At 37.5% G+C, this 25716-nt stretch overlaps 1 protein-coding gene across 1 annotated transcript in view; it reads left to right on the top strand.

Moving 5' to 3' along the window:
- EDIL3 (EGF like repeats and discoidin domains 3) overlaps positions 1 to 25716 on the top strand; it is a 270179-nt gene that overhangs the window by 194091 nt on the left and 50372 nt on the right. Inside the window, exons 7-9 of the mRNA XM_042822916.1 lie at positions 15744 to 15899; positions 16805 to 16949; positions 22044 to 22228. Of these exons, the coding sequence (XP_042678850.1) occupies positions 15744 to 15899; positions 16805 to 16949; positions 22044 to 22228 (486 nt within the window). The remainder of the gene's footprint in view (positions 1 to 15743; positions 15900 to 16804; positions 16950 to 22043; positions 22229 to 25716) is intronic.

Genomic DNA, 25716 nt, shown 5'->3' with positions numbered 1-25716 from the left:
TGGAAAAAAGCCTACAGGATTGCCTGTTCATTTTTCTTGTTTGGAGAACAGGCAGAAAGCACTGCTTGATGAAGTCCTCTGGAGCTACTGTGAGAATGCCGGGTTCTGTCAGTTTAGAAAAATGAAGCTTGTGTTACTGTTTGTTAATCACTGCAGAGTGAAAACACAAACGTCCTTCAGTGTATCTTAAGTCAGTTTTCTTCTGACCAGAGGGGTTAGGAGGTTTGTGAAATTTATACATTAAAAAAGACCTGGAAAGAACAACACAAAAAGACTTAAGAAGAATTAAGTGGAGTGGAAAGCTGTTGTAATTTGAATGGATAATGAAAAACATCCATTTTACAGTAGCTTTTGGGCTGCTTTTGAGCATGTGCTTTATTAAATATTCTGGAGAAAGAAGTCAGAGTCAGTTAGCATTCACCCCATGAAAATGCCTTTAGTAGAAGATGAACTGGATACATGCGGTCAGTGGTCAGTTAGTTCCGTGTTTGTACTCAACGAAGCCACACCACTTCATTGAGGGAGCCCTGAGACAGATGTGAAAATTCCTATCCAGACTGTAGCGTCATAGAATGGTTTGGATTGGAAGGAACATTTAAGATCATGTAGTTCCAATCCCCCTGCTATAAGCAGGGACACCTCCCACTAGAACGGGCTGTTCAAAGCCCCAACTAGCCTGGATATGTCTTCCCTTCGATCTTACCTAGAAGGAAAGTTGGACTAGTTGAGAAAATACACAACTCTCAGCCCAAGGCATTACATTTAGAAACTGCAGATTTTTTGAGTTAACGTCTCAATCTAAGTAGCGCCAATCATTTTTGGGTTATTCTCTAATTTTGACAATTACAGTATGTAAAATCTGCTTACTAAAATCTAATTAACTGTTATAATTGATGTATAGTAAGCAGTATCATTCCTTTTTTTTCTCATATTTCCTTAAAAGTAAACTTTTGTTCACAATTATTGAAGCATTTGCCAATATTTTTATCAGAGTTCAGAACAAAAAGAAAAATACTCTTTGCGAAGAAAAATAAGTTTATATCTTGAGAGAATTGTTCTTTTCTCTTCTTTGCTTCTTGAAGCACGTGGGGTCAGCAAATCTTACTTTGGTACAGAGATGATACTTGTAGAGGAAAAGTAGTTCTGGAGAAACCTAATTTTGATTTGTGAAGGATAGAGTACCTCAGAAACTGACACTTAGGCACTGTGAAGTAGTCCTTTACACTAGAACGCTGTCTGATTCTTCAAGAACGCGGTACACACTAAAAGACAGGTACTGTCTGTCACCTTTAAGAGTGAACAGTTTCTGTTGAGAGAAGAAAAACCCAGAAATCCTATATCCTATATACATACATATATATATATATATATATATATATATATATATATATATATGACCACATATATATATATATGGTCAGTATCTGTAACGGCCAGAGAGATGCTTCTTCAGTCAGAATACTCACATTTGTACCAAGTTTTTGGATATTTCTCCTTTGGTCTTGTGGAGTAACTGCTCCTATCAACCAGCTTCCTCCTGGGTCCTAATATGGAGGGTCTGCATTTGGGACCTTCTCCACATTGATCTGAGAGATGGAGCATCAGGTCCTGAGTATGCCTCTTGAAAAACAGCCTGAATGTATGACAGAGTGGGTGGGAACTTTTGAAACCAGAAATGCAATTTTAGGAGATGCAAATTAACATTCAGTGCAGTGAACCTGACACAGTAGCCTGTTACTCTACTACAATTTCCAATGCTAAATAAGTTCTAAAGGAAGCGGTTATATCCCACGGAGTATGATTATATGTGGGCCTGCGCCTGTTTTTACTTTGTTCCATTACCATTTTTCTATCATTTAATTTCTTTATTTATATGTAGCTTGACAAATGAAAGGCTTGAGTGCTTTACTTAAAACTTGCAAAGAGTGCAGATTATTTTTTTCTAATCCTTCAGGTGTCTGACACTCATGAGCTAATTAGTATGCGGTTTTGTTTTCTGTATTCTCTAAATGAACTGAAAATTGAAATTGCCATTTTAAATTTACATGCTCTACATGTAATTAATAATGGCACTACAATGCTTATAATTGGCTTGTGATTTAAGGGGTCAGTGACCATGCTTTTCAAAGAAAATTAAAGTCAGAGTAACTTGTATTTCCCTTTTAAAGTTCTGCTGATCTCTGTTTCTCTGCATAGGTTGACACAGATAAAATAACACTTGTGTGTACAGTTCACTGCTTTATGAGTGGCATTAACATCTAATATTTTAGAATACAATGAGAAAAAAATTCTCATTGTCTTCCTGCATTTCCACAGTTTTATGTTTCCAGAATTGTTCAATTTCTCAAAATGGTCACTTTGCCTGTTCTGGTTAAACTGTTTTTGTCAGAACTCTTTTCTTAAGAGAGTACTGTTTTTTCTTTACCCTTTTGTCCTTTTGCATTCATGTCTTTAAAATATGCTATTTCTTTTCATTCTGACTCTATCTCTACTCCTTCCTTCAATCTAATTCATATCTTTGTTTTCCCTTCCACACTGTTCACATATGAATTTTCCTAAGGGAGTACAGATCAGAATACAGATGGCCATGAGCAGAACTGTTGATCATATTCTCTCTCTACCACATGCAAAGTAATTTTAGATTTAGGGGAATGGACCAAGTCCTAAATTTTCACTCTGACTCTCACATACCTATCTTCAGTCATCCTTCTTTCCCCTTCTTCTCTCATTTTCTCAGTTTTCGTCATTCTTCTTCCCATTCATGTCTATACTGTGCTCTGCTGTCCTGAAATAAAATTTTAATATTTTAGTAAGAAAAACTAATCTCTGAAACAAGGCTGGAAACAAGATGTTCTATATTTAGCTAAATATGCAAAGACTTCAGCCATAACGGACATGCAGAAAATATATAAAATGGAGTGCCATAAAGAACACTGTAAGAGAGGTAGAAAAATTTGGTATAACTAGCAATATAAGGAATAGTGTACAGTACCAAAATTATTAAATTGTGCAGTTAAGATGTATGAGTAACTCTGGAGAAAGAGTGCATCTGAAAAACCATGCTCACAGATGAGAAAGGGAAGTGGGTAAATATTACCCCATAATATAAGAACGTTGTTTCTTCAGACATCTGCAGTAGTTATGATCTTTCTGTCCTATTAAATATATATATAATCTATAAATATATATATGTATATATATAAGTGCAATGGATTACAGATCAACTTATTTAAAGCTTAAGGGCCCAAGAATAGTAGGCCTTACACCACCTGTATCGGGGAACCTGAACTGGGGAGGGAGCTCACAGCAGAACTCCAGCGGTTTCTACCACTGTATTACAGATCATGCTGAGATTTGTTGGATGCTAAGTCATAGGGAACATTAAGAACATCCTCAGAAGTGTGTGCCAGAATTAGAACAAAGTAAGATGGTGCATGAAGGCATTCAAGAGATAGGTGAAAAGAGTAGGGTGAAAGGTACCAGATTTAATATCAGACAGTAAAAGTCTGAGTGTACAGTGAAGTTTTAACTAAGGGAAACATGGGGTAAATTTAATTTCCTGGCGCTAGCTGAGGCTGCTCAATTAGGCAAGGAGTGGAAAAGATCAGTACCTGCTGGTGACTGTGTAATTGCTGCTGTTCCATGGTGACTGACCACATCTGAGAACAAGAGATGCTGAAATTGTACTTCGGTCCGGAATGTGATTGAGAAGATATCTGTGAGGAGCAAGCCTGATAACAGCAGCAATTGTGGCATATATGAGAGGCTATCACCATTTTTTTCTTCTAAGTGTTCTGGGGTTTTTGGACATGGAAATTGTTTTTATATAATCAGTATTTATTAATCCACAGGCGCAGAGAGCAGATTTGAGCATATGCTATAGTCAGAGAATACTAAGAAAATGAACTAAGTACTGCGGTTGAGGGCCTGATGATTGTTGTATATAGGAGGTTAAATTGAAGAATAAAAAAGTATTTAGTTATCAATCACTAAAATAGCAGGAATCGTTTCTCTCAATTCATTTACGTTGTTACAAGTTGCCTTTCAAATAAAAAGATCAAAATATTTTTCTTTATTGCTATGAGAAGGAAGAGGACAGTTTAAAGTTGGAATTAAATGCATTTTCATCTTATTAACTCCTTTCAATGTCTATTTTGTACTGTTTTCCTTTCTGAGATGAATTTTTAAATATCAAATATATTTTGAAAATCAAAAACCTAGAAGTCTTATGTAGAATATATGGAAACAGAGTGCTATAGTATTCTTTAATTTGTTCTCTAAATAGCTTTTCTGAAACTACATTCTGAAACTTAGATACAACTCCATGTTTTGAGATATTACAGGTTAATTGAAAAGCCATCCAACTTCTCATTGGCAATTTGCATATATTAGTATTCTGATCTGAAACAAATATGTTGTTTTATTTAGTTTTAAGTACTACTTTTTAAATATAGCATTTTTTTTTTTTTAAATACTACTTTTAATTTCTTTTTTCTTTTTACTAACTTTCACAGTTAAAAAAAAATCTTTTGTTGTTACACTTCTTGGAACAGTAAGCAGATAGTCTTCCCACTGAGATTCTCAATTAGAAAGTGGTATGTGCACCAGCAGGTTCTCTCTAAAGCTTTCTCAGGTTCCTGTAATAATTTAGAATTTTAAGATCAGATAAGTCTAGTTAGAGTCACAAAACTGTAGTTCTTCTATAGTATGTTTCTACAGCAGAAATCAGATGGATTAATTAAGTAGCAGTGTAGTAGGCATCCTATGAAATGTATGGAAATGGTCAGTTCCCTGGAGGATGTACACAGAGCCTGCGCACTGTATGGGAGATGGCATTGTTCATCCAGAGAACAAAACACCACAGTGTTGCCCATACACAACATTCACCAAATTGCCTTTGTGGACTAATTATACTACTGATATGTTTGAAGACTTTGTAATTCTCAAGGTAAGACACAAATTGCACTCTATTCATTAGGATACTTGTTTTATTGGATTTAAATTCTTGTTTCTATACCAGAAGCACTTTAGTCGTTACTGATGCTTTTATAGTGATTTAATTGTTCTTTTTTTATTATTTAGTCTGAATATATTGAAATATTATTTCTGTTTGGTAGAATGCTTTTTTTTTTTTAATTTGTAGCTTTTTTTTTTTTCCCCACATAGGTACCTAACACAACCCTTATGGCCTCAGTCTGAACTCTGGTTCTCAGCCTCCCTTTTTGAGTGCTTACAGTCTGTAACGCTGGCACGATTAACTGTGTTTACTCATTGGCCATTTACTCAACTGCTCTAACACAGAAACAATATCATACAAGCTGTTTAAGTTCCATCATTCTCATCCTCAGCCAGGAAGGAGAAAAACATAAACTTTTTTTTCTTTCCCCCCCCAAAAAAAAGTGGGGAAAAAAAATAGCAGCTTCCACATCAAGAACTTCCAAAGAGCAAGTATATACCAGATGATAACTATTTGCTAATAAAATGATAAAACCTAAAATACACAGAGGTCTTTCAGAACATTCATTCAAACATCTGTTAGTAAGAGCTCTAAGCAAACGACCATCTGTCAAACCATTCATTTTGTCAAAGTTCATTTCCTCATTCATGAGTACTGTTGTATCAGCTTCCAAAAATACCTATCATCATAGATTAAATATTTAATATTACTTAATATAGCTCTCAGCTTAGTATAATGTGGCCAAGTGAACCTTATGAAATATGATCTGAGAGCCATCATGTAAGGTGATTTGAACCATACAGGAAGACTTAATCTGATAAGTTAAGTGCTCAGAAATGTATTAAAGGTCTTCAATTCTTGTCAACAATCCAAAATTTTACTTAGTTCCAAATGAGGATTTCTTTGGGGAGTATTAAAAAGTGACAATAAGTACCTGAAAGCCCTTGGCAGGAGAGAACAGAAACTAATAACAAAGGTACTTCTGAATTCTCTCAAAATAGCCCTACAAGGACTTTGGAACTACAGATATTGGAAAAGCTCTTAAAATGGTCAAAGTTCGCCAGAAGTTAATTGACTTCAGTGAACTCAAAAGTCTGCAAACTGTAGATCTCCATCAATGTCTAAATCTTTAGCTTACAGACAAAAAAACGTATTGTTTATCTACTCAGACTAGAAAACAAAAGGACTAGACACCTGTTTCCTAATGTAATCATCCAGATACTCCCTTGTGTCCCATGTCTCATTATCTATTTGATATTATCTTAAATTTCTTAGTTTCATTCTTCATACACACAAACACCCACACACATACGTATTCAAACAACTTTTGATTGAGGTTTCAAATACACAGAAACAGTCAGTTCAGTGTTAATATCCCCATGGCAACAAAAACTTGATGCTGTTATAAACACTACCCATAGCATGTTCTGTCAGCCTGTGCATCAGCTTTCCTTAATAATTCTTTGTAATGCAGCTGAATGGCTGAAGGAACAGTATTCTTGAACACATTGTTTCATGTATGTTTAACAACGCGTATTTTGAACTAATGATTCGTCATAGTCATCATGGTAATCAAAACAGCAAAAGGTAATAGACTTAAATGAGTGTGTCTGTCTGCTCCAACAGCAAGTGGCAGGAGATACCTTCACAGCTATATGGAGGCCAACGAACTGTAATGGAGTGATGTGTGGGCATCGCAGTTCCCCAGTGGGAACACCATATAAACCTGTTAGATGACACTATGCTGGTGTGAGATAGTCGAACAAGTCATATTTTGGGTTGCAAATGTTCACTTCCAAGATGGCAAACTAAATAATTGTTGCTTACAGGTGGTCTTCTGCTAGGTCTTACTTCTAGAAGGACTGTTTTAAATTACTTCACTACAGCTAATGATTGGGATGCAGAGATATACTGCATGGCACAGAGACGTGCATTGAAACTTACCTGTGTGCTGAGTTCATATGGTAAGTGACAGAACTGCTCAGTGGAAATGGAGGCTCTGTCACAGCCTCAGCTTTCAGAAACCTGCAGACCCTGGCTGTACCTCAGAGCTTCTCTGTGATTTTAGAGATATTGGAGAAAAATGACAGTCTTATGTGGTGAGTGTAGGAGTTGCCAGCGCCACGGTATTAAAGCAGGAAACAGGGTATGGAGTAAACTCATAGTCCTTGACCTTTGCTGAAAATGATGATGTGTGCTTGTCAGCTGACTTCACTGGAACTGTGGATTGAAAAGAGTGAGTTTTACTCTCACATTTTGTAACCTTATTCCGTGAGTGGTTAAGATAAAGAGACATTGTTCAAGTCCGAAGTTCTCAATGATATTTTTCTCAATTTTGAGGAGAGTTTCTGTTGGTCTATTGCAAAGCCAAGCAATGTTTTGCATTTTAATTAAATCTATTGCCTATCAGATTCTATAGAAAGAAAATTTGTTTTAAGGAAAAATACAGAGCTAATTAAAATGATAAGAAAGTCTCTTTGTTTTTTTCCTGAACATGAAGACACTCAAGGGTAACTATTCTTAAATATTAACTTTTTTGAGTATTGATTGTTAATTTGAAGGGATAATGGAAAGTATGGGTTTATTTATTGTGATTCAACCAATATTGAGCCAATTTCACAGGACTCAGGAGGGATTAATCATTCAAGCCTATTTTTCATTTTCTGTAATAGCATCTGTGGGTGGCAAAATCAGACAGGTGACATAGTCTTTTCAGCAGACACAAAGCCATCTGCCACCGGTGTGCTTATTAGTCTACCTCTTCATTCCACTTGCATCCATCTAGAGCCTTGGCCTCTCTCCCTACTCAACCAGTCTCATAGCAACCAACAGATTATTTTTGAAGTTGATAATATGTAGGAAGTATTGCTTTTATGTACTCCTATTTTCCTATTTGTATTTCTACCACAAATTGTGTCATGAAGTGAGTACATTCTAGCAGTTGTTCTAATTATTATCAGCCAGAAAGTCCTAATTACAACTGGAATTTCACCGTTCTTGGGTCTTCTATAAACTGACAGTGAAAAAGACTTTAGACTAATGAGACAAGCTATTAGCAGATACATGGGAAGAACATAAAGATGTTATAGTCAGCATAATAGGCAGTATAAAACCATCTGTGGTTGCCAGGCCAATTGGAAAGTGGGGATTGAAGAAGGTATTTCACGATTAGAATTATTTGAACCAAGAAGGAAAAGATGTGCAAAGATGTATTTTGTGATTTATGTTTAATGTATCTTGTGTTACAAAAACTGAAATATTTCATCATGAGTCATTAGGAATTAAAAACACTATTGGAGTATAGACTGAAATAGTATAGCATGTTTCTCGTGGACTCATTAAAAAAAATCTGGACCAAATTTAGATCCCTAGCGTCTCCCAAAACTGACATAGCCAAAATTATGTTCAAAAGGTATTTTTTCCTTTGCATAGCCCATGACCTGCAGCCTATGAAATCGATCTTCAGTGGATCTTTTCACCTTTCTCTACAGTTGTAATAATTTCTATAGATTCACTGCATTAAAAAAAAAAAGAAAGTCAGGGTAGTGAACTATGGTTAAGAAGTGCCCTCCACAAAGATTGCTATTCTTTTGCTGTCAATGCTATCCTTTACTGACTGTATTCCGGTGAAGGAACTAAGTAGCTTCAGTTTTCTTGTGTGTTTAAATTAGCTGGGAATGTGTAAAACCCCTGGTAGTTATCCCACAGTGCCAGGGAAGTCTGATCTCCTGCATGTTCTCAGTTATTTCAGTTTTTGCTTCAGCTTGCATCCCTCAATCAGTGGGTTTTACTTCGGGCTTTGCTTTAATGTTCAGATCTAATGAAGAGATTTTCTTCATCTGATTTGTCATTTTGTAGCACATTTCCTTCTGAGTCACAGTATCCTTGGCTGAGAAGATACAAAGGACCTAGGCAAAGCATGCCAAAGTCCAAATAGGAATTCTTCCCAGTTGTCCTTGTTGAGATAAGAGTAGGTCATATTTATTATCAAAGTTTGTACTGAATTTTTCATGTAGGATTAAAACAAAAGTGTGTGTTTGTTTCTGGTACATACCAGATACAGTTGATCAGAACTATTTTACATGCTGAAATGCATCCAGACTTTATTTTTATTTTTTTTTTTTCAACAACTGTTGTTATTTGCATTCCTTGACTGTACTTTAAGATTTATTCTAGACATTTTGGGGAAGTTCTTTTCTGTTGCCCAAGGAGGCTGTGGGTGCCCCATCCCTGGAGGCATTCAAGGCCAGGCTGGATGTGGCTCTGGGCAGCCTGGTCTGGTGGCTGGCGACCCTGCACATAGCAGGGGGGTTGAAACTTGATGGTTGTTGTGGTCCTTTTCAATCCAGGCCTTTCTATGTGAAGATGATTCAGAGTTAATAATAGCAATAAATGACTCCAATTTAGCTAATCTTAAATTGCAGGTATATGTATATGTATATAATGCCAAGTTAATCAGGAATTTGTAAATGAAAAGAAATTTTACAAGGCTGCAGGCCTCTAAACAACGTGAGATTGATTATGGACCTCTATTTAAGAAGGCAGCCTAAACATACCAGTATTTGAATAATTCATATAATGCAGTTGATGTCATTCATATCAACTACCATCTGGACTAAAATAATGGCTTAATAAAAGGAGACAGGCCAAATAAGTTTTTAGTCTCTCTAATTATGTAAACACTTGGAGGCACAAAGTGAATATTTTCAAAAAAAAGTCAAAGTGAGAAATTTTTTTTAAATTCATAACATATACTCCTCCATGTTAACATTACAATTTGGCCCAGATAGTCCCTGTGATTGGTTTTATTTATGTATACTTTTTTTTTTTTTTTTTTTTTTTTTTTTCCCCATATAACTGGGTTTTGATCTGTGTTCTGAACTTTTCATAGGCTTAAAAATTAAATTAACAGGCCAGTTAACACCTCTGTTTCAGCTTGCCTAGCTGGAAATGTACAGAATTTTACTTAATTTATTTAATTGAGAAATATAAAAATGTTGGGTTGCCTTTAGATGGTTGGCTGGGACTAAGCCGAAAGTACAAGGAAGACATGAGAGTTCTGTTTTTACTGTATGTGCAAGGTACCTTGAAATGACAATATGAGGAGGATGAGTTTGCAGAGGATTTAGTAGGAAAGCTGTGAAGAGTCTTTGCTGAATCTGCATCGAAGTCAGTGAAATGAAAAGGGTTTGTGCTCAGAAATAACTGGGTATCTCATCAATTTGCCTGCAGGGCACAATCCCACAGTCACAGTAGGAACTACCATTTCCAAAGTGGCGTACAGCAAATGACTGTGTTTGTTCTCCCAGACTGTCACAAATTTGAGATAAAACATGTTGACTTCTCTCTGCGTAACAAACTCTTATCCAGAACAGCAACAGCTGCAGTGCCGCCGTGGATAAATCACTGCATTACCTAGTCTGGTTGCTGGTTAGGACATGTGTAGCTGCTGCTGTCCTGATCACATCATTGCCCTCAGCTTCACCTGGAGAAGCTCTGCTGACAGGCCTGGTTAGGAGAGTAACAGACAATTACAGACAAGCAAGACAGACAGACACTTTACATCAAGATGTTGGATACTCTGCAGCAGGAAAAATAATACGAACTGACCTACGCTGGTCTTGCTGGACCTCATCACATTCCAAGTCCTGCTCTGCAGTCCCTGCTCCTGACACATTGTCCAAATGAAACAGCAGCATTCAGCGTATTCAGCATGCACCGATGCTTAAAGATGGAAGGGGAATCTTGGGAGGAAGCTTTCATGCTCATTATATTTCTCAGTCTTGCAGGAGTCATGACAGGTTACTCCTTCCCTGAGTTTATTACAAGCATTTTCATTGCCAAATTTCCCTATTTCTCATCAGAAAATGTTTCTGTGGGAGCTTTCTATCTGGCTTTAACAGAATTATGACTTAAAAAATATTAAATTTCAATCCTTCAAAAGCTGATGAAATTATCAGGGAGGGTTGCTATAATAAATCTTTGTGTACCAGTATAACCTCAATCAGTCCTATTTTTATCTGAGTAATAGTGAATTTTAGTGAAAAAATATATACTTTATGCCAGAGAATATGGAGAATTATTTATAGCAGTGCTATTGTATGTCATAACTGAACTAGGTAAACATCATAGTTCTCCGTAAACTGCATTTCTGTTTTGAACAAAGTCTCATGAAAAACTACACTTCAGGTTTCAAAGAGCCAGCACTTTCTAAAGGATTTAAACTGAGCATTTCTTGGAAGCTTGCTGTTAAGGTGTACTTCTTGCCAACCTGTTCTGTACTAAATGTTAGTGGTGTTGTTGTTAATAGTGCAGCAGTAAATGAGAAGATCATGGCTATGTTTGTGGCCGAGAGCATTGCATATGCTATCCACCTAAAGTCACTCCATCTTTTTATCCTTCTCCTCTCTCTATAAAATAATGTGTATTAGATAGATGCAGATGTTTTTTATTCTTGTTTTTTGATCAAGTTCATGGCTTCTGCATACTGATTGTTCTATTATTTGTTCACAAATTGCAGAGATATATGAATTTCCATTGGTGGAATACCTAATTTCTCCTGTTTTGTTACTCTGGCATATTATGACAATGACTTTTGCCTCTTTTTCTGCAGTTCTACATTTTTTTAAGCATGCTGGGAAGTTCTTCTTGGAGTTTAGGACAGTTGGTTGAATAGCTCCCTCATAAATATGATGTGATTTATGGTCCAGATTTACGCTTCTCCATTTGCTCACACCTAGAAGTGAATCTGCAGAAGTGCATTACAGATTTTCAGGGTTGGTTCTGAAATGTCTTTGAAAATAATGCTCTATCTTTATTCTGTGCAATCTGTAGGAACTGTAAACTTGTCTTGTTCATATTGACGTTTTCTCCTGAGAAAAATAGTCTTTTTTGTTTATTCTTCCTTTCTGACAAGGATTTATTTTCAGTTAAATTCCATTTAAATTTTGATTGCCTACATCTTCAACTGTTTAGACATCTGAATGATACAGCATCCCAAAACTGATTTCTATGAATCATTGCCATCAAAGACATTAGTACACCAGTGAAAATGACTGCTACAGAATCAGTGCCAAGAGCAAAAAACATGACAAGATGCTTCTTCCTCTCCTGTTGAAAAAGGCAGTGGCTCTGTAAACTGCTGCGATGAGAAAAGTGGTCTAATCATGGTTCTGGGAAGATTATGATGATTGAAAAGAACAAAATTAAATGAAATTTCAGGGTTGGTGGGAGTATTTTAAACTGATAGAGTGTAATTACTCCCCAGCTCTTAAGCATGCACCACACTTGAAAGCACTGCCTGAGAGTAATTTTTTTTTTTTGCTTGGTTCTGGCTATATCATAGAATCATAGAACAGCCAGTGTTGAAAAGGATTTATCTGGTTTCAACCCCCCTGCTACGTGCAGGGTCACCACCCACCAGACCAGGCTGCTCAGTGCCACATCCAGCCTGGCCTTGAATGCCTCCAGGGATGGGGCATCTGCAACCTCCTTGGGTAACCTGTAACAGTGTGTCACCATGCTCTGAATGAAAAACTTCCTGCTAAAATCTAACCAAAACCTCCTCTGTCTCTGTTTAAAACTATTCCCTCTTGTCCTGTTACTGTAGGAGTTTATGTCAACTGTCTTTCCAAATCAGCATAGTGAATTTGTGCTACATGGAAGAGGTTTCCCTAACAGTGGTGGAAGCCCCACCGCTGGAGACATTAAAGGCCAGGCTGGTCTGTGCTCTGAGCAACCTGATGTAGCTGTAGGGGTTCCTGCTCATTGTGGGGGAGTTGGACTAGATGGCCTTTTAGGGTCCCTTCCAACACATGGTTCTGTCCTACTGTGATTCTGTGATTATGCAGATATTACCCCTTTCATCTATAATTAGATTTGAATGGACTTAAACGAGATTATGGCCTTTACCTGCTTGATTTAGTGTTCATCATTTACTCCAGTCAAAGGAAACTTTTGCACTGACATACAAAGGCAATTTCAGGGAGATTAATTGTGGGTATCAAGGGGCACCTTACTCAAGTTCTGTCAGATGGTGTATGCTGTGAGGAAGTGCAGCAGTGGGCACTCTTTACTGGGATTCATGTGTAAACATCATAGCCAAAATCTTTACAGTGAGTGACATGTAAGTTGCTGTACTCTGGAGCTGACTGCAGCACCATGAATGGAGCTGCTTTCTTCACAGTGTAACATCAGAAGGAACCCAGGCTGGAAGAATGCATCAGGATTTTTAAGCAACACTTTCCTCAGATTTCTATGCAGGGATCTTCTACTTTCAGAGCCTTTGCGATCCATTAATTCTTAAATTACTGGGGCAAAGCCCGCAAAGTACTAAGGATCTTCTATCATCCTTGATTTGCCTGGTAGATAAGGGGTCCTTTATGCCCAAATAAGCTACTGCTTTTTTATAAAATGATGTGTTGAACTCTTGTTCTTGCCCTGTTGATTTTCACTCCTTTGTTTGAAAACAAAGTTGCCATATAATTAGAATATATTACTTCCAAACCTAAATCTGTATTTCTCTTATGTACACAAAGTAGAGCATCTTGAGTTGTTTTTCTTCACAATTGCCATAGAAAAAAATGCATTGAAAATGCTTTTAATGCTAAAAGAGCCGGTTCACATTGCACACTGGGAACTGTGCTTCCTGCTGAAGTACATTAAGTAAAAAAGATTTTCAGCACTAGCTTCATTATAGCCATTGAACAGTTATAATAGTTTGTGTTTTACTAAGCTCTGACTTGAGAAGTTTAAAACCCATAAAGGAACTCAGACACAAAGGGCCAATTAGTTCCTGCTACATCCATATACACTGAAAGGAGCTGCCGCCGTCACGAGGTTAGCCTCATGAGAGTTTTGTATGTAAGAAAGCTGCAAGGATTTGAAGGCATTTTTCCTCCCTCTTCACCAGGATTTTTCTGCAAACACTGACAAAACCTGCAGACCTGATTGCAAAACACCGTGTCCTGTTTTCATTTCCTAAGTTGTTCCAAGCTCAGTGCTGTTTAAATCCAGATCTCCATGTATGATTCAGAACTTGATTGAAAAAGCCTCTAAAAGCAAAGATTCTGTCTGTTAAAATACAGAAGTAACATTGTGTAACTTACATATTCAGGTGCCATGTACGGGTACAGAGGGGCCTGCTCTACAGTAGAACAAATGCAGGGTTTTTTCTTCCTTAAAGAATTGAGGTAAAACGTTATGCATATTAAGGGAGCATTAAAAAAATTAATTATTTACATTTAATTTTGATTATTTTTCCTCAAATCTTTCTTCATTCGGTAGTGCTCTTATTTCTCCAAGTTTCAATTCCTGCTGAAGCATTTAGCTCTTCAACAGATTATTTTTGCTTATCATTGGTGGAGGATTTTTCATCATTTTGCTTCTTGAGGTGCAGCGTTTGATTTGTTGTACATTGAGGCTGAGGCATAAAAAGGAGACAGTGTAACAATAATCCTAAACTGGTGGCTAAACTCATGGTTTCCTTAGAAACAAATCTTAAGAAATATTTTCTATATGAATCCTCACCCAAAAAACACTTCTTAATATTAATATTTGGGGGGGAAAAAAAAAAAAAAAAAAAAGAAAGTGAATCTGAAACATTAGGTATATGCATAAGATCAAAGAAAACTAACAAAACTTATTTGGTATTGTGTTATCTTCTTTGAGATCTTCCTTTTCCTGAACAGTTACACCTGAAGATATCACTGAACGGCACATATAGAAGGCAAATAACCAATGATTTTTATGTTTGACTGTACTTTTTAATTTGTTTTTGAAAATGATTTTCTTTTTATTATAAATTTTGTAAGTATATGTCATATTTTTCTATCTTGTCTATTTATAAATAATCTTAAATTCTATACAGAGAGTTAAATCTTTATAACAGAATTCCAGAAATCTTTGTGTCTGACTGTTTGCTGCTCTGTGTTAACTAAATTTTGAAATGGCAGTAATCTCAAGAATTGTCCTCTTACAAACGTATGTTGGTGGGCTTTTTTTTCCTCTGAGAAACAAGTAACACAGAAGATTTTCCAAGGCAGACAGACCCGAATACCTTCTGATTAATGCCTGTCTAAATTCTTTCATTCTCTCCATTATAGCTGCAAATGTTCCTGACTTTTCCTGGTGTCTATGAGAAAGATCCTGTGAAAAAAACCTAATTTTTATAGGCATCTTTTCCTCTCTCCTACAGATGTATGAGTAGTTATTCATTATGTATTGTGAGAAATGTGATAAAGCAACAGTGACATTTATTTTTGCTTTAAAGACAAAAAATATTAGAAGCCCAACTATTTCAGTCAAATAGCGGAGAAATAGCTAGAGCCTCACAAAAACACAGCAGTAAAATACTGCCTTTCCTCACTTTCCCATATAATATGTAATGAAACATTGTAACACTGATGTCTGATAATCCTTAATAGCTGCTAGATTACCTTTCCAAGTGAGAGAAAATCTTGAGATCATATCGTAAAGGATTTAAATGTCTGTCTGGCAGACACTTGATCCCTCTCTTGCCTCTGCATACCCCTGCACTGGGGCTGCCATCCCAAGTGGTAAGAAACGCACTAAGATAGCTTTTTCTTCCTTTTTTTTTTTATTAATTTATGTGTGCATAGGAAATGAATGAAAGAAGTAATTAGTACAGGTGTAAAGATAGCATTTTTGATGTTACAAATATATTTTTTTCTTTCTGATACAAAAAAAAAGAAGGAATCAAAGCAATCTAGGATCAGAATTGTGTTCCTCCGTAGGCTAGCAGTGATGTGCCATTTTACTGTTTCAGATAAACCTACAGAAGAAGATGCGAGTCACTGGAGTTATAACCCAAGGTGCCAAAAGGATTGGAAGTCCAGAGTATGTGAAATCTTACAAAATTGCTTATAGCAATGATGGAAAGTCATGGACGATGTACAAAGTAAAAGGCACGAATGAGGATATGGTAAGATTAAGTCGCCTCTGTATGAATATGTCTTGTGGTCCAGCTCAGTAATTTGAGCTATCTCTGGTAGATAAGCCTAATTACTTGACAGCTTGATATAGCTTTCCATGTTCTTATTTTATTCCAGAAAAAAAATCAATAAATTCATACTTTCTGTCTGCTAAGAATTTCTTATACTTTAATTGATGGTCATATAAATGCTGTGTCCCAAGGCTAGAAAAATCCTGTTTATTATCTAACTTTCATTTTAATTAGTTTACCAGTAATTACTCATTACTATGTTTTCAATTTAGTCTTATTACATTGGCAGATTAGTGTTAACCCTTTAAAGCATTGAACTCATTAATCAGTGCTAATCTCCTTGCTACACAAACAGTGTCATCCAGTGAGAAGTGTGCATCTACAGTTTTTAAAGAGAGCTGTACATACAAAGAAGGCCTAAATAGAGGAATGCTTACAGGTTTAATTCAGTGCCCGCTGAGATCAGTGGGAGGGTTACAGTACACTTCAGTGGGAACTGGACCAGGCTCTTGGAGTAGAGGCGAATAATAAATGTCAGTCAGTGCAGATAATTAAAGGTTAAATGAATAAGGTCTATTTAGTGCAGTAATTAGACAAGAAGATGTAATTTATTGCATTAGTAGATCAGGTTCCCAGGAGTGACAAGATAGAGGCCCTGATTCAGTTGCAGGTAGCAAACACACACTGGTGCAAGCCAATGGAAATGTGTTTTGCTTAAAGATTGCCTTATTGAACAGTGGGGGAAATGGGGCATTCTCTGTGAAAAATTCTGTGTAAAATGTGGAAAGCAGATCAGAAGAGTGGATATTTCTGAAGCATGGAAATGAGCTATACCTTTAGTATAAATCTGGGCGTGTTTTTGAAACAGTTTTGTTTTTTTACAGGTGTTCCGTGGAAATGTGGACAACAATACCCCATATGCTAACTCCTTCACACCTCCAATAAAATCACAGTACATACGCCTGTATCCTCAGGTTTGCCGACGACATTGCACATTGAGAATGGAACTCCTGGGCTGTGAGTTATCAGGTGGGTTCCTTGAAGGGAACAAGAATCATATAATCACAGAATGGCGAGCTGGAAGGGATTTTAAGGCCCACTCCATTCCAATGGTTTGCAGTGGGCAGGTTACCCATCCCAGAGCAGGCAGCCCATCCACCCTGGCCCTGAGTGCCTCCAGGGATGGGGCACCAACAGCTCTCTGGGCAGCAGTGCCAGGGCCTCACTGCACTCTGAACAAAAAATTTCTTCCTTATTTTCAATCTAAGACTACGATTTTTCAGTTTAGACCCATTTTTCCTTGCCTTATCACTACACTCCCTGAGGAGTCCCTTCCTGTCCTTCCTATAGGCCTCTTTAGGTACTTAAGGGCTCAATGAGGCCTTACTGGACTTTAAGCAAGCACTGCATTTTCATTCCCATGAACAACCTTATGGAATACAGTTGGCAGGCAAAAATTAATCTGTTCCTATGTAAATCGTGTCATAACTATACTGATGTAAGTAATAAAAGTGACAATATTCTATTGCAGTAGGACAGTAATAGTAGTAGGGTAGCTCAGTAACACTTTGTAAATCTTTCTGGAACCAAAGCTGACCTGATTCATTTCTCATGAGGGTCAGGTACATGCCAGCCTCAGAGGTATCAGTGTGCTTCAGCTGCAGCCAAACACCACTCAGAGTGGAGACAGACTTATTTTGCTGGGCTGCTTTGACAAGATTTCAGTTTAAATTTATGTTGTGGGTTTCCAGCAGAAGCAGAGATTGTTTCTTATAGCAGAAAGTAAAAGAGTAAGTGGAGCCAATATAAACCTCCTTAAGGTTTGTAGTAGCAGAAGTTATAACTCAAAAATGTAAAGCCTGACCTCTAGCTACTCTCTTCAAGAACTGTATTCCCTCACAAATTCAGTAAAGCATGTAAATTTTTTATCTTTTTCAAGAGATCAACCTTTTACCAGTGGGAGCGCTCCACTGAATTCATTTTAGAATGATTTTTATGTGACTGCCTGCTTACTGTACAAACAATAGTCATCCAATTCACGAATGATATATCAAAACAGCTGGAGTTAAATAATTCTCAGTTCTCTAGTGGCATCAAAACCAGATTCAGAAATGAAAAGTTAATGCATTAATCTCAGTGTAGCCCTTTTCCAATATAGATAAGTTTGAGAGTAAATAGAAAATTCTGTTTTGCTGCTTTAGTCTATTAGATTTATTTATTTATTTATTTATTTATTTATTTATTTATTTATGTCTTCCATTTCTGGAACTGCAATTTAGAGCAAGCCCTTGCCAGAATGACCAGGAATTGTTTTGCTCAAAGAACTGTGAAAGCTACTGAAGTGATTTCATTTCAGTGGTCTCCTAACACTTTCAAGGTCATCATTTCTTAGAACCAGGGGCAGCCAAGGCTCAGCTGAATAGTTTCAATCTTAATGAAAGAAGAGTGTACATAAAGAGAGACTAGTTCACTCTAATTACAGGTGGTCTGTCTTAAGCAGAAGAACATGCTTCCCTGAAAAGTGCTGGTCCTAGGAAAAGAATCATTGACAAAGTGACTGAGACTATGTTGCGACACCAGATCATCCTAAAAACTAATCTTTATTAAGCTAAACTTAAGACGATCATGAGAGTCATTAAGGTTGGGAAAGACCTCTAAGATCATCAAGTCCAACCACAATGTTCTTTATAATCTGTTATAGGTATATATTCTCAGAAGGACCCAAGGTCACAGCTTGCTGAAAATTGTGATCAGTGGTTCTGTAGTGGATTATCAATAAATGAGACATCAATCTTCATAGCCTTGTGTTCCTGCTTTCCCCATGCTTTCAGATCTCTGTGTTGTAAATTCCCTTTCCACCATAGGATATTCATTTCTGAGGAGACACAGATTACAACTACTGCTTATTGTAATGCCTTAATTAATTAATTACTAGCAGTAGGAGCGAAGTGTAGTTATTCAGCAGTGGATGACTTTCCACAACAGTAACTCACTCATGCAATGTACTCATATGTTCACACATCTGCATTTGGCAGACAGTTGCCTTCTTGCACGTGGTTCATGTCGTATATGATTAATGCTAGTGTGTTTTGGTAGCCATGGACAAATTTGGCAAATCCTTGGTTTTCTGAGCTGTCAGTTTTTGCAGAGGAATGTTGGTCCCCAAAATTTAACCGTCCTTGGGAAACTTGCACATGTAAGTGTGCATGTATTTTTCCTCTTTCTGGCTGGTTGTTTTCCAACAACTATTTTTCCATGTTAACAATACCTATACATACCGGTCACACAAACTCTAATATAAAAGCTCTTTATAACATCCTTGTTTAATACTAGATGTCACTCCCCTTGTTCATCCTCAGTAGTGTATAATCTAGAAAGGAAAACTATGTTTTTCCAAGTGTGTCTACGTGAGCTTTCATTAACAGGTTGTAAAAGTGGAGGAGAGTTTAATCCTTTCTCAAGGACAGTATGAAGTAAATTTAAAGAACATGCAGCATAGTGGAGGTGTCCCAAGGAGTTGTCAGCACTATTACAAGTAAACCCCTATGAAGGAAAGTTACCTATGGACACAAAAGTTTTATATCAGTTCAATGTTTCTGTTGTTTGTGCTCTGAGTGAAAGAGCACATGAACTATCAAAATACTCAGTCATTTCCTTTCATGCAGGGTGCGACAGGAGCTGCAAGGTGCCTGTGGTCTCTCTGGCACAAGGCTATCACATCATTGTGCCACCTATGTGCATCATGGTTATATCTTTTGCTTCACTTTGCTCTTCCACTGACTCATAACAACTGTCTTCTTCCTCCCCCTTTGTTATCCTTTTGGGGCAGTAGAGAAGGAAGGCAAGTGTGAAATGCCATTAAGGCATGCATGCATGCACAGGCACACAAGCAGAGACATCTGTTGTTTCATATATCAATAATAACACTTAAAACTGTTTTTGATTGATTGGACCAACACTGAAAAACAGTTTTGACAACCCTTGTTTTTGTGTCTGGAGCTCCCTTCATATTACTCAGATGAAACATTCCTGCTGAAAGTCCTTGTGATCTTGTAGTGAGACTTCAGAGCTGAATAATAAGCCAAATTCTTTTCTAAAGCAACAGATGAGTCTCCCTTATTTACACTATCATTTCTTCCCTTCTACTCCCAGGAAAATTATTTTGTTGTTTTTAACTTGGCAGTTCTCCCAGCAGGCAAGGCTACACATTTTCTGTTTTTGCAGTGTGAATCAATTCTAAAAAGTTTATTCAAAAATGAACTCTGGTTTCTGTTTATTTCTTTCTATTCAATATGAAACATGCCTGTATTTCAAAGTTAAAATACAGTTATTGTTAAAGAACATGGTATCATTACCTGTCTCTGATAATTTGCTCCTGCTGTTTGACCCCACTGGAGGGCTTGGACTTAGCTGCCCTGATTTGAATCCCCTATGAATCCAGATGATTCTGTGGTTAAAACAATTGGAGAAACTGAAAGTACAACCTGACCAAAAGGCCTTTGCTAAGAGTATCAGAGAAATCAAATAAGAGTCACATCTTACAAATGAAGATGAGTATATTGTGGAAGAAATGAACTTTTAAGAAAAAGAAAGTCAGCATTGATATCTAGCTCAAATAAAGCAAAAAAAAAAAAAAAAAAAAAGACAATTTTGAGGGTGTTACAAGTGGCCATACCATTCTGGTTCTATCAGAAAACACCAGCTGAGCACAGCAAGGAGGCCTTCACAGCTTCCCAGTGTGCTGTAAGCAGCAGAGCTGGTGGTGACTCAGGAAATGATTACCTGTAAGGAACCAGCTCAGTGGCTTGGGGTCCAAGCACCAAGTGATAAATCTATGTCTTCACAGTGATACATAAATTCAAGATCCTGTCCTTCATAATCATCACAGGGGGATGCACTCCTTGCACCAGCCCCAGTGAGGCTCACTAAGTATGGGACACGTTCTGACCCATCAGGTTTTTAGATGGGGAAATTAAAATGTTATTTAAAATTTAACTGAGATAAGTAGCTATTGAACTGAGGAGAATCACTGAAATTGTGAAATTAAAATTTCTGCAGATTTTTGATAGCTGGAACAGGTAATAAATGAGAAACCTGTCTCTTTTTATGTTCCCAGCTCCACCCAGCCATACATCCACTTTTCTGGAGCTTTATGGAGGCTTTTCTTGTTCTCAGCTACCTGACTTGCCTTTCTTTTCCTTTTATGTCTTAAATCAGGCATCTCACCTACTTTTCTGACTTCCAGTACTGCTATTATAGTGGTGCCATTCCGGGTTGTCTTACCTGTTCTCAGTTTCCCTCTTCCTTCTTATGGATCTAAATGCATTTCACATATTCTCAGCCTAGCAGTACAGAGGAATATAGAGTCATTTGTTAAATTTTTATTGTTTATATTGTTATTGTTGGCCCAGGTTAAGTTCTATTTTATTTCCACGAACACCCAGCAGGGATAAGGGAGAAACTCAAGATCTATCTTTAGCAACAGTCAAAATAAGTCAGCAAAGTGGGGCAACCACCTGGCTTAAGCTAAATGAGCCTGTAACTCTATTTCTCCTACATAACTCTCTACTAATATTCTCCCTCCTTCACAGTCATTATTCTAGTCTTCTACTCTGCCAGTATGTGTGGGGGATTTTTTATTTTTGGCTGAGTATCAAGTAATTTGAAAGTGTAGAACTCAGTGCTTGTTAACATTTAAACTTCAGTAATGTTATTAAAAAAATAAACATGATGTTTTCTCAGCACACAACCACGTGCTTGATGTCACAAGGAATAAAAACATGGTAAGAATGAAGTGAATAGAGGAAATAATAGCAAATTCCTGGACAGAAAAAGAAAACCAAGATAAGAGACGAGTCATCTTTTCTGTGGGTTTCTGTTCATACATTTGTGTGGGTCTAAAATACTTTGAATTCTGTATTTTGTTTTCAATTCTTCCAAGCATTGAAACAAAGTGCCTTGAATTGGCTATTTTTCATTTGTTTGTTTGTAGTTTCTCCCCAACAATACTTATGATTAAAGTCCTTTCTTTGAGAATTGCTAGTTTTCTTTTCCATAAGGGAAAACCTAAACCACTTACAGAGATAAGTAGCGTGTGTCACAGATCTTATTTTGTTCTTCCAGGTTGCTCTGAACCCCTGGGGATGAAATCAGGGCATATACAGGACTATCAAATTACTGCCTCCAGTGTTTTCCGAACGCTCAACATGGATATGTTCGCTTGGGAGCCCAGAAAAGCCCGACTGGACAAGCAAGGCAAAGTTAATGCCTGGACCTCGGGCCACAATGACCAATCCCAGTGGCTGCAGGTAAACTTCCACATAAAATTTCACAGGCATTCGTCTTCTTTGTCATTCCAGCATTCACTGGAAGAAACCTGGCACGCTGAAATTATCTTTGTCTAATTGAGACTGCTCAAAGATGCGTCAAGATCAGTCTGACAGTAGGAAGATTGATTCAGCACATAAATTCATTATAAAGCCACGCACAAGGGATGTTTTCAGCCTGAGAGTGATTTATATAAGTCAGTAGTAGGCTAATGTGAAAGACTGCAATAAATCACAGTATGAAGGCTATTTGACCAGTTGCTGACACATTTACATTTTTTGAACTGTTGAAAATAGCAATGCTTTGAGCCAGCTGCCAGTTTGTGGTGGAGTTCTCAGCAGGAAGCCTCAATATTGCAAGACATGTGGTGCTAACCCCCTACAATCTTTCCACATATAAATTATGACATATTAGCTTTTTTACCTACAGTTGCTAAGCAATTTAGCAATATGATTACTGTCTTTTCTCCAAGTTTACACATACACAGCAAGGGAGAAGCAGTTGCCTCATCTATTTAACATTTAAATAACTGTAGATCTTGGGATTTACAGAAAGTTTTTTAGAGGAGCTTCTGGAGTGGAGGAAGATTTTGTTTTACAACGATAAAGCAGATGAAAATGTTTTTTACAAGTAAGAGAGAGGCAGTTTTATCACAGCCAGTGTTAGCCCTGTCAGTGATACCAAGAAACCAAGATTGTGCAGAGGCAGTGCAGAAATATCCTGTGGTGCATTATTTCTCCGTGGGCGACAATGGATTTTTAAATACAGATGGAAAAGAGTTGCAAAGTTAATTCTTACATTCTGTTCTGTTCTAAGTCTTGTTATGTTTGAACCTACCTGAACCTGCAAATTGAACTTGGACTCCTGTGACCACTTGTCAGTTCTCCGCAAGTCCTTTAGCAGGCATATTTTCTTATCTGCTCAATAAGAATGTTAAGAAACATTTATATATTTTTTTCCAAAAGAATTCTTGTTTTGAAAAGGAAAAACAAACAAAACAAAACAAAAAAAGAAGAAAAAGGCATTAAAATCACTTGTTTTCTCACTGTTTAAACTGGTCATTAACTTCCTTATACTGCAAGCTGATTTTTCTGAATTCAGTGTGTGAGTACAGACAGACTCAGATACTTCAAGACGAGGTAAAAAATTCTGTAAGAAAGACATGCCTGTCATTTATATTTGTCTGCTCATTGTTGTTCTGTTAGCTGGTAGCTCTCTAATTTTTTTCTTTAAAATCCAGAGCGCTGTATTATAACCTTTAGCACTCTGACTACAATTTTATCGTCATGCTTCTTTTACAGAATTTAGTCAAAAAACATTTGTAAGAAAAAACATGCGGAAGCAAACTTATCTCTACACCCTTTTCCCTCAGCCATTAAATATTACAAGGGGTGATCCCAATAGCAATTCCATAGTATCCTAAAACAAGCTTAACGTAAGACACAGGTTTCTGGATTTCACTAAAGTGGCTGTCATACCAATGTGCTGTTTCACAGTGTTAGCTTTATATCCCTTTTAAATTTTCTCTGCGTGCCTTATTTGGTTTATCTTTTAAAATTTTCTCTAGAAAGCCAATAGAATTGAGTATAAGCTACTGAGTTCCTTCAAAAATTGTTGTTGAAATATGTAGTATTTGAATAACTTGAACATCTCTGTTGCATCTTGTAGTAATTTGGGAGAATCTTACCTAAATGCCATTGTTATCAACCATTCCTCTCCTTAAAAGCGTGTGAGCTGATAGACATATCAGAGAACCTGCTGTGATAATGGTTGCTGAGAGGTGATTACATCATGTGCATAAATGCTTCTTGCTGCTTATGGGCAGCTTACAGAACTTTTGGATGAACCCTAGACTTTATATAATCATAGAATGGTTTGAGTTGGAAAGGGTCTTAAGGACCACTTACTTCCTGCCCTCTTGCTGTGGGCAGGGCTGCCACCTGTCAGGATCATACTGTCCCAGACCCAATCCAACCAAAATTTGAATGCCTCTGGGGCGTCCACAATTTCTCTGGGCTGTCTGTGCTAATGCCTCACCACTCTCATTGTGAAGAATTTCTTCCTTGTCTAATCTGAATCTATTCTCCTTTAGTTTCAAGCTATTACCTCTTGTCACTGTGTGCTCTTATATAAAGTCCCTTTCTTGTAGGCCACAATGCTGGAAGGTCACAATGACATCTGCTTAGAGCCATCTCAACTCTCTCACCCTTTCCTCCTAGGAAAGGTGCTCCAGCCCCCTGATTATCTTCATGGCCCACCTCAGGACCCACCCCAAACTGCTCATCTTGTACTGGGGACCATAGAGCAGGAGACCTCCCCACCTCCCCTACCTACTTATTTTGCTGTAGACCAAGATATGGTGGACTTTCTGGGCTGTAATAATTTCACAAAGGTGTTTCCAAAATAAAGGACATCTCTAAGAAAGAGCATTTAGGAGTAGAAAGAGTTGCTGGAACTCATTATTCCTATTAGATTTGGTATTATGAACAGCTATATTGTTCAGTAACACCAAACTGCATGTATTTCGACTACAAAGTGAGTACAAAGTGAACACTTCCGGTTCATGCTGAGTTTCTAATCCACTAATACCCTCAAGACTTTCTCAGGATGCTCTTAACCCATCCATTGCCCAAATTGTGTTTGTGCTTGGGATTTCCCTGACCCAGCTGCAGTATCTTGCACTTCACCTTGTTGAATTTCATGAGGATCATATAGGTCCACTTCTCAAGTCTATTGTGGTCCCTCTTAATGTCAACCTTTCCCTCCGGTGTATTGGCTGTACCACATAGTTTGGTGTAGTTCACAGAATTCCTCAGAGCACATTTAATCACCCTGTCTATGTCACCAACAAAGATGCTAAACAGTGCCTGTCGTAATAACATCCCCTGAGAGACACTTGTCACTCATCTTCACCTGGACTTTAAGCCATTGACCACAGCTATTTGAATGCAGCCATCCAGCCAGTTCCACCACATGTTCCATCCATCAAATCATCATCTCCTCTATTTAGAGACAAGGATGTCTTGTAGAACAGAGACAAATGCTATGCACAAGTCCAGATTGATGTCAGTTGCTGTTCCCTTACTACCAGTGCTGTAGACCCATATCTCACTCCAATTTATAGGAGGGAGAGGAGGTTCTTTTTAGTATATGTATACCCAACATGAGATTAAGAAACAACGGTTCAAATGTTTGTCCAACCAGTGTATTACAAATCTTAATCGGGGAGGTGGGGAGGGGGAGGAAGGACACTATTAAGAATTAAGGTAACGGGGAAGGAAAGGAGGGCGATAGAAAAGATAGGAAAGAAGAAGCAAGGAGTCCTTATAGGAAGCAAGAGGGAGATAGTCACCATCATGGATCCAGCGTGGTTCATAGTTCAGTCTTCAGTAGTGGTGGGTCATCGGGCTTTCTTCCGTTGAGGATGATGGTGACCACAGTAGTGATGGCAACTTTTCAGTGGTAGTAC

The sequence above is a fragment of the Centrocercus urophasianus genome, unplaced genomic scaffold (genome assembly GCF_019232065.1).
Source record: "Centrocercus urophasianus isolate 14NV4802_14NV808 unplaced genomic scaffold, USGS_Curo_1.0 seq_21, whole genome shotgun sequence".
In the NCBI taxonomy this organism is placed as follows: domain Eukaryota; kingdom Metazoa; phylum Chordata; class Aves; order Galliformes; family Phasianidae; genus Centrocercus; species Centrocercus urophasianus.
Note: the sequence above shows the minus strand (reverse complement) of the source record. Positions and strands in the feature narration are given on the sequence as shown.